The sequence below is a fragment of the Triticum dicoccoides genome, chromosome 2A (assembly GCF_002162155.2).
Source record: "Triticum dicoccoides isolate Atlit2015 ecotype Zavitan chromosome 2A, WEW_v2.0, whole genome shotgun sequence".
NCBI lineage: Eukaryota > Viridiplantae > Streptophyta > Magnoliopsida > Poales > Poaceae > Triticum > Triticum dicoccoides.
In genome coordinates this window covers 717,984,646-717,994,773 of record NC_041382.1, presented here as the reverse complement: position 1 = coordinate 717,994,773, position 10,128 = coordinate 717,984,646, and the positions used below count along the sequence as shown (strand labels likewise).

General features: G+C 49.3%; 1 protein-coding gene across 1 annotated transcript; it reads right to left on the bottom strand.

The window, feature by feature from the left end:
* Positions 1-7,662: 7,662 nt before the first annotated feature.
* LOC119352041 (BTB/POZ and MATH domain-containing protein 2-like) lies at positions 7,663-8,751 on the bottom strand. The gene has a single exon (XM_037618787.1). It carries the CDS (start codon positions 8,749-8,751, stop codon positions 7,663-7,665), a length of 1,089 nt encoding a protein of 362 aa, XP_037474684.1.
* Between the last annotated feature and the right edge of the window lie 1,377 nt (positions 8,752-10,128).

The window sequence follows — 10,128 nt, the reverse complement described above, 5'->3', positions numbered from 1 at the left end:
CATTTGCTCCTTTTCATCACGGCAAGAGTAGTCAGTAACTGTACCAATTAGGCAACTAATGAAGTGCAAAAGTATATGCAACAACATAATTGCAAGTACTCCCTCCATTCCAAAATAGATGACATAACTTTGTACTAACTTTGTACTAAAGTTAGTACCAAGTTGATTCACCTATTTTGGAACGGAGGGAGTATAATACAGTAGCTTGGTCTTGCTACAGGTCTAATAGTACTAGTAGTGGTCAGTTTAAAACTGATGCATGTTTGTATGTGTGCTTTAGAGACAAAAAGAAATCATGAATGTTATGAAAGTGAGATATTCTCTTTGTCCATCGAAACATGAATTGGAATTGTTGCTTCCCTTAAATTCCAAGTGCCAAATACATGAACATCCAAACACTATATTTGGCATTGAAGCCCAATATCAATGTCTTGAGATATTTGGCATTGGAGCCAATGCAATGCCAAGCCCTTCAATATCTACATCCAAACAAAGGGTTAGTATTTCCTTGACCCCTTTTAACAGTACGGTGTTTCCTATGACTCAAGAAAGAGAAAATGAAACTATGAAAACAAAAGTCTTCATGCTTCATGTTCCTCGAATGAATACCAAGTCTTCAGGATTACACCAATTTCTTCACTTTCAAAGTCTTCAGAAAGTCTTCAGAAATACAAAGTCTTCAGTCGAAGAACTTCATTTTCAGGGGTCGACTTTCTCTGTAAACATCAAACTCCTCATAGACTTATAGACCTGTGTACACTCACAAATGCATTAGTCCCTTAACCTATAAGTCTTCAATACACCAAAATCACTAAGGGGCACTAGATGCACTTACACCTTGCCACAACATCTTGTCTGAAAGGATCGATATAGTTGACTAGAGGGGGGTGAATAGGCAACTAACAATTTTTAGCTTTTCTTTACCAATTTAAACTTTGCATCAAAGTAGGTTGTCTAGATATGCAACTAGGTGAACAACCTATATGATGCAACAACAACAAGCACACAAGCAAGAAAGGGATATAATACAAATAAGCTTGCACATGTAAAGGCATGAGATAACCAAGAGTGGAGCCGGTGAAGACGAGGATGTGTTACCCAAGTTCCTTCCTTTTGAGGGGAAGTACGTCTCCGTTGGAGTGGTGTGGAGGAACAATGCTCCCCAAGAAGCCACTAGGGCCACCGTATTCTCCCCACGCCCTCGCACAATGCAAGATGCCGTGATTCCACTATTAGTGCCCTTGAAGGCGGCGACCGGACCTTTGCAAACAAGGTTGGGGCTCTCTCCACAACTTAACTGGAGGCTCCCAACGAAACCCCGAAGCTTCACCACAATGGAATGTGGCTCCAAAGTGACCTCTTCCGTCTAGGGCGCCCAAGCACCCAAGAGTAAAAAAATCCACACAAGAAAGTATGGGGGAATCAAATATCCTTTGGTGGAAGTGTAGATCTAGGTCTCGTCCTTCAATCTCTAGCAAATCAACGAGTTTGAGTGGCTAGAGAGAGATCGGGCAAGAGAGCTTTAATGGCAGTAATGGAGGAGAGAGAGAGGCAAGAGGTAGGTGGGAGGTAGGAGAAGCACCTCCTTAAATAGCCCCCCCCCCACAGATCCCGTTATGTGCAGAAACGCATAGGAGCGGTACTTCCGGTGGCGCACCCGGTAGTACCGGTTTATCGGAACAAATCGGAACTACCGCACAACCACCGCTCAACAACCGGGCCATAAAACAGAAAGTAAACCCCTCGGGCCGGTAGTTGGGGCGGAGGTTGGGCCGAAACTACCGCTGGGCTAGCAGTCCCTGGGTGGTGGGGTCCGAGGCGGTACTACCACCCTAAACACCGGTAGTACTGGTTTGTCAAGACAAACTGGAAGTACCGTTCCACCACCGGTCTACCACCGTGCCCGGTATAGAAGGGAGTCACCCTTGTGCGGTACTTGGAGCGGTGGTGAGACCGGAACTACCGGCCAGCGGTACAACCGCTCAAGGGAGCGGTACAACCGCCATGAGCAGAACGGCACATAACAGAGGATGGGGAACCTCTCTCTCCTTGAACGGAGGGTATATGGTGGGTGGAGAGAATGTGTACGTGAAGTGATTCACCCAATACCTTCCGATGTGGATTCCCTCTTAATAGTACGGATATCCTATGACCAAAGGAATAAAAACGTCAGAAACTCCGTCTTCAATCTTTTCCGCATGGAGGGAAATCTTAGTCGTCTTGTGCCACACAATGTGTACCTGAGAAAACTATGGCGCACGATTAGACCACACATGTGTTGTCATTATCACCAAAACCCTAAGGCAGAATATGCCCTAACAGTGTCTCTCGCTGTCCTTGAATCGCCGGTTAGGTTGCATCATCTTTGCCCCGATTACAACATCTCCTTCAAAAAAAAAGACTTGCGGCAACTCCTCTACTAACTGTGTGTAGAACCGACAATACCCTCGGTAGGGTGGCGAACGCGGCCGGAAGTATTAGAAGGGAGGGTTCGGGCCCTCTAGGATAGGTAATACCCTATGTCCTGCTTCTGATATGTATTCATGGTGGAGTACCTTGTGCGAGGAGTTACAATGGAGATGATGTATACACAACCGAGAGTTATGGACTATGGAAGTAGATAGGAAAGACTACCCCTAGCCCAGCCTATATAGATGACAGGGGCAAGGGTTTACATGGCGGTTCATCCGATCTCATGTCGTTATTATCTTGGCTTGTACCCCAAGATGGTCCTCGAGCTTTGTCGGGGCCTCCAGTCTCCCTCCTTTTTTTAGGCTCCATCCAGGCCGCATGGGTCGTCCTAGCCTCCTGCTGGGCTTCCCCTCCAAAGGCCACTGCAGCCCTATAATAGGACACGAAAAAATTGTTGGACACCAAAAAGTGGACTTAACATCACCTGATTTTGTTTCTACAACAACGACCTTATAATATGACACCAAATTTCTCTAAGAGCTGCCCTAAAATAGAGCAATACAATTGCATACATAAACATATTCATATACAAACATAACATCAAATTATTACATGGTTCATCACACGATACAAGAAACGTAGAGATAAACTATGAATGTTGTTCCCCATGCCACATCCACCACTCCTCCATGAGATCTTTTTGAAGGTCTTCGTGCGTATCAGGATCTCAAATGTCATTATGCCTATCAAGAAGGCGTCTGATTCGGTCTTCCCTTCTATGCGGCTGCATTGAATTTCCCATGACTTCATAGAAGGTGTAATCCAAATATTTTCCACGCTCATTCTCAATGATTTTGGTGTGCATGATCACGCAAGCCGTGATGATGTATCAAAAGATCCCTTGATCCCAAAACCTAGTCGGTCCACGCACAATAGAAAATTAGGCTTGTAAAATTCTAAAAGTCCTCTCCACATCTTTCCTAGTGGTCGCTTGAGTGTTATGAAAGTAGAGTTCTTTCTTACCTTCGGACTTCAAATTAGCTTTACAAAACTAGCCCACTTTGGATATGTCCCATCCAAAAGGTAGTAACTCATGTTGTATGTGCGGCCATTTGCATGGGACTCCACTGGTGGTGATTCTCCATTGGATAACTTGGCAAACGGAGGTAACCACTCGAGACATTGATGTCATTGCAAGAACCAGGCATCCCAAAGTATGCATGCCAAATTCATGTCTCCTGATCGGCCACAACCTCAAGAATGATGGTGGCATCCTTCATGTATCCTTTAAACTATCTATACCATAATCCAGGGAAGTTTTCCCACTTCCGGTGCATGTCAATTGAGCCAAGCATACCTGAACACCCACGGCCTTTGTTCTCCAAAAGCCTCATCATGTCCTGAATATTGAGTGCCCTCAAACACTCTGGCTGAACACCTCCTGTTAGAGTTGTGTTGAATATTGTGTACAAGGTAGGTTACAGTTGGACTAGGAGTTGTATTGTGTTTACATAGGATGTGGAGTTGTGTCCTAATAGGACACTTGTATCCTAGGCCTCTCATATATAGCGGGGGTAGACACACGATGTAACCTATGTGAACATAATAGCACAGGCGCAAGGGGGGCCGGCGGCATGTGCCGGCGCCCGGGTGGCCGGGGTGCGGTATTGTGACGGTGTCACGGGGAGGAGCGCCCGTAGTCAGGCCCCGGGGATGTAGCCATATCGGTGAACCTCGTTAACAAATCTCGGTGTCGTGCTCGTGTGATTGCTTGGTCCTCGGATGATCGACGGTATGCCTCGAATTTAATTTTGACAAGTGGTATCATAAGCAAGGTTACGAGAAGGCTGTGGATCGTTGATCTAGAGGAGAACACGTGAAAGTTGTCGACGAGATCTTGCAAGATGCAATATGTGCGATTGGAGATGTGGCTGTGGTTGTCGTGTCGGTGGATCCACGAGGTTGATCTGAGCGGAAGATTTCATGGAAGACAGCATGTATCGTGTTTGGAAAATAGCAATCGGCAGTGTTCTCGGCGAGATCAGAAAGCAACGGCGGCAGCAAGGCGGATCGATTCATGCAGGCAGGCGGTGCATGAGCGTATCACGGCTGAGGCCCGGGCGAAGAGCAGGCTGGCTCGGCCCAACTTGGGCTGCTAAAGGGGCTGAAGTGAGAGGCAGATGTGCATGGAGCAGGCTGAGAGCGAATTGATCAGGAGCTATCCGTTCGTTTGTCCAGAGCTGAAGGCATCGTGAGGGTTTGTTTGTTGAAAAAAAGAATTGCCAAGGCCACGTGTGTGTACAGGGGCAGTTTGATTGGATCTGATTTGGTTCTTGTTTCTGCTACAAGGTGCACGGAGAAGCAATAAAAACAAATAGAGACTAGAAAATTTGTGCAGGTTGCATGGAAGTTTTTTGAAGTCGATTTGTTGTGAAGGCTTGGAACACATGGACAAGTTATGGAGGCGCGCGGACAAACGCGTCATGACGATCATGTTTAACAGGGCGTCGAGTAATGCATGGTATGTGCCGGTTGACACGATGCAGGGTGAAACATGGTTGCAGTCGGATATGTTCGGCTGGGTCAGACTAGGCAGTCTGACGGATCGACTTGGATGTCGGTTGGAACAGAAGACGGTGGTGGGATCGGCGACGACGACGTAGGAGCGTGATGCTGATGGTGACGGACTTCTGAGGCGTGGAAACACGTGGCGCATGCCCCGAGGGCTTGTGCGGCTTCGACAAGGCTATGGCGCGGGGTTGATTCAAAACGGTGCACACGAGAGCTTGAAGACGACGGGGCGCGGGGTGGATTGATCATCTACCATGGAGTCATGTTGAAGATGGAGCTGGATTGAAGGGCTATGATGTAAGGATCCAGGGAATCGAAGCCTATTCAGTAAGGGGAAAAAAGCGAGTGACACTTAGTTCGGACTGGAGCCCAGTGATCTGATGGAAGCATGAAACTCGTCATCGGTCGGTGATGATCGGTGGTACTCTGCAGTGGGGGTTGAGTGGTGTGGCTTCGCGACCCTTGAAACTCGACCGGGACAGCGGAGGCTCGGCGCGGTAATAGCGGCGAGGCGTACGGTACGCACGGGACATGGAGACGGGCCAGGGCTCTGGTGGTCATACATGTGGTGAGGCAACTGCGAATTTGACTCGGGATGACTACAAGCAATGGTGAAATTCCTTCAAGTTTCAGACAGACGGTCAAGAAAGGAGCGGTGATGTTGAGTTCAGGTAACTCTTATGTGTGACACCCAATATGTGAGTTGTTCACTCTCACGCAGGTCAGTGATCAGTGTGTGATGGCGTTAGACTGATGCTCTAGAAGTTGGGAGCACAAACTAGAGTAGCAAGGAACTTAATTTTGCTCGAGTGTTGACTGTGGTCAAGAAAATGAGGGACTACAAGTTGCAAGTGGAGTCGTATGGAGTCTTTGGAGTAGTAGCGGTACTCATGGGATAAATTCAAGTCCAATGTACATGGAAGTTTGATGCATTGACGAATTCAAGGTGGTGGAGAATATTCGCCAAGGTGGAGTTTGTTAGAGTTGTGTCGAATATTGTGTACAAGATAGGTTACAGTTGGACTAGGAGTTGTATTGTGTTTACATAGGATGTGGAGTTGTGTCCTAATAGGACACTTATATCCTAGGCCTCTCATATATAGCGGGGATAGACACATGATGTAACCTATGCCAACATAATAACATAGGCGCACAAGGGGGAGCCGGCGGCGTGTGCCAACGCCCGAGTGGTCGGGGTGCGGTATTGTGATGGTGTCATGGAGAGAAGGGTCCGTAGTCAGGCCCCGGGGATGTAGCCATATTGGTGAACCTCGTTAATAAATCTCGGTGTCGTGCTCGTGTGATTGCTTGGTCCTCGGATGATCAACGGTATGCTTCGAATTTAATTTTAACACCTCCACCACTGCCTTTGCAAAAAAATTGACATAAAAAATTGAATTGCTCCCTCCCATTGCCAAGTTATAATCAATGAAATCAGCCAAAACACCACATGCCATCATGCACAATGCGGCAAACACCTTCTAGATGGTGATATGTCCAAGATTGCATGTGCATTTCCTCCTCTGCTCGATGGTCCGAACATTTTCCTTCACACAATTGGCTAAAGTAACAAATCCAAAGACATCCTAAATGGGCGGCGAAGGTATCACTCTGGATACATTAAAGATGGACCAAAATAGTTTTTCGTCAATCTAGCGTGCGCCTCTTGCCTATCCCTCCGAATCAACACACGCCTGGAAAAGGAGCCACCATGCTTCGGTCGCTTGTTCTTCTACATTATCAAGATTAAAGCGATGTTTCCATCTTCATCATGTCATATTCCTCTTCAGACAAGGAATCGTCCCACGGAGAACGGGAATCACTTGAACTCATCTACAATGCAAGAATTTTAATTACCATTACTAATTTCTCCATAACATACAAGAAAGAAGCAAAAAAGATACCTTATACACAATTCCTCGAACACCTAGGGTGCGAGAAGGAGGAAATCATCCGGCTGTGCGTCAGAGCCTATGTGGTCGTCGTCTCGAGATGATTGGTAGCGTAGACGCCGGGAAGGGCCTCATAGCCATCGGCAGGTGTGAACTTCACGACCAAAAAAGGCGACAACGTGCCATTGATGACGGTCGACGCAACACAAAGGCTGGGTTTGGTGGCGGCGGTCCTGCGGCTAGCATCGGCTGTCTGGCAGCCTCTAATCTGCACGAGTGACTTGTAGCAGGGTGGCAAGTGCCATTATAGGTGGAGGAGGGCAGCAATCGACCAGAATCACGCCCGGATCCGACGCTGCAGCGGATCCCAAATCGGCGCGGTTGCCGGCCGCGGTGGTCGTGCTTGTCAGCAGCCTCGCTGGCAGCGGCGGTCAGAGCAGCGCATAGGTTTGCCTTATCAGAGAGCTTGGGAGGAGAGGCGACTGCTCTCGAGGGGATACAAATCCCGCAACACACCAAATTGTTGCGGTGGGAAAAATTGCAGAAACTACTCAGTTGCAAAACTTAGTGTACGTAATACGTTGCTCCTGAGTCATCTGATTAAAATCAGAGTAAACGGTGGACACATGCGTTAATATCAGTCAGATGATTTGAATCATTTCCCTAAACAAGTACCAATGTTTTAGTACCACAATCTTCAGACTTTTTTGGCTTACAAACGATTCAGGCACTTTGCTATGGCTAAAAATTCTCTTTTATGCAAAAAAAAGAAAAAGGAAACCAATATCTATTTTGTACGAGTCCTTTTGAATTTCCTGCTGTGATCAACTTCTTCCTCTTCATGATCCCCCTCCAATGGCAGTGGTCGGCGACGTGTCATGAAGAAGTGCTGATTGGTCTCGAGGATGGCGGCCAACATTTCTTTTGACGACATAAATTCTACGCACTCATCCTTGAGTCGATTACAGCGGTGCTGACTCGCCAGCACGTACGTGCTCATAACGGTGGCCGCATCCATAATGTTGCACAGCTCATCTTCACACATGAGCTTCAGCCTCTCCAGCCCATACATGTCTGCCGCGACCATCAGGTGCTGCATCACCGCGACGCTGTAGCCTTCAGCGGGCGGCGGCGGCAGCGTGTCTGCATAAATGTAGCGAAGCATCATCTGGAAGATGGCCGGCTCCACGTCGACGACCTTGACGCGCGGCTTGTCCTTCTCCGCCATGGGGCCATAGAACTGAGCTCTGAAGACCGGCGACCGCGCGGCCAGAACGCACCTGTGCCCGAGGAACTTGTGCCTGCCCACGCGGAACGTGACGTCGGCGCCTCTCCCGTCCTCGAGCATGCTCTCGAATTGGCTGGAGAGTTGGCTGGGCAGCTCCCGAGACAGCCCCCGAGACGGTGGCTCGTCGGTGATGACGGCGAGGACGCACCGTATCGTGAAGCAGCCGTCCCCGAGTTGCGACAGCGATTCCAGCTTGGACTTGTCGACGAATTTCTGGTGGCCCCATGTAAGGAAATCGCACGGAGAGAAGATGCACATCAGCGCATCGAAGCTGGCTACGTTTACCTGGCTCCTTTTCTCTAGGATGCTCAGCGTCAACTTGGCGGTCACATCCGGATCCGTGGCTTGCCTGTAACAGCGGACAAACGCTGAGGCGTGGCCGTCACAGTCCTCGTCGTCCCCGTCTGGGTAGAATTTGATATTCCACTCGTAGCCGCCGACTTCGGCGACGGGCGAACTAATGAACTCGCCGACACCCATGCCATCGAGCTGCAGGTAATCGGTCACCTCGAAATTGAGCGTCCTAGTCTGCTCCCAGACCGTGGCAGGTGACGTGATCTCCGGTGAGGTCCAGCAGCTGTTGGCCATGGCCGGCGGCGGTGGAGAACAGACGGGGAGTTAATTGGTCTTGAACTTAATAAACTAGAATAGAATTTGCACCCGCGTATGTACCGTACCTAGGCGTCTTATATATAAAGGGGGAATCCCGACGTGGAGTAGGATTTGCACGCGTATACGTGCGCATCCGACTCGGGAGAGGAACCGAAGAAAGAAAGAGTCGTTGTTATCGGTTACGTGGGGCCTCTGTGCTCGACTTCTGATCGATGGGAGAGGATTTGCTATTCTTTTTCTTTCTTTATTTTTTTCATATCACAAACTCCCATAAATTAAGGGCGATGCTAGGCGCGGGTGCGCCGGCCGAACAGTTTCGGCCGGTCCAGCCCTAGCCGTTGGATGCGCGCGATTAGCCGTCCGATTCCCCCGCGTTGACCCCTCCTCTCTTTCTTCCTCTCCTCTCCCGGCCGCCGGCCATCACCCCGTCGCCTGGACCTCTCTCGCCGGTCGCCGCGCTCGCCGCCGGTCGCCGCGCTCGCCGCCGGTCTCCGCCATCTTCTCTCATGTTTCTCGACGGGATCTACATGCAGCAAAAACTTCGCCCCGTGGGTTGCAGCTCCCCCCCTGGTGATGGTCGCGGCTCCGTCAACACCAGTCGCCTGTTGCAGCTCCGGCAGCTTGCAGTCGCGCGCCCCGCCGCTCGCACTCCAGCGCCGCCGCCGGACCCCCTGATTAAAGGTTGTAGCAAAATTCATCAATGGTGGCGGCAAAAAACACCGCCAGTTGAAGCTTTTTTTTTCAACTATTGATTCCGGTTGTAGCAAAACTTGACGCCAATGGTAGCACGGCAAAATGCAGGTTGCAGCAAAAAACTTCACCCGTAGTAGCAAAAAAAACTATGGTTGCAGCAAAAATCAAACCCGCCGCCGTCTTTCGCGAGGTTGCAACTCCGCCTTACATGGATGTAGCAAAAACTTCAGCGGTGGTAGCAAAAAACTACTACGGTTGCAGCAAAAAACAAACACTGTTGCCGTGTTTCGTGAGGTCGCAACTCCGCCTTACATGGATGTAGCAAAAACTTCAGCGTTAGTAGCAAAAAACTGCTACGGTTGCAACAAAAATCGTCGTTGTCATCATCGCGAGGTCGCAGCTCCGCCTGATGGATGTAGCAAAAAACTTCGCCAGTAGTAACAAAATCCAACTGCGGTTGCAGCTTCTCCTTGTTGTGCAGTTCCATTGAAGCTTTTCTGTCTATGGTTGAAGCTTTTTTCAACAACTGTTGAAGCTGTTTTAGGTGACGGTTGCAACACTGGTATATGCGGGGTGCGTCCAGCCATGGCGGCAGGCAGCCATGGCGGCAGGCGAGGGAGCGCCTGGCCACCGGCGATGGAGGTCGTGGTCGCCCAGTCG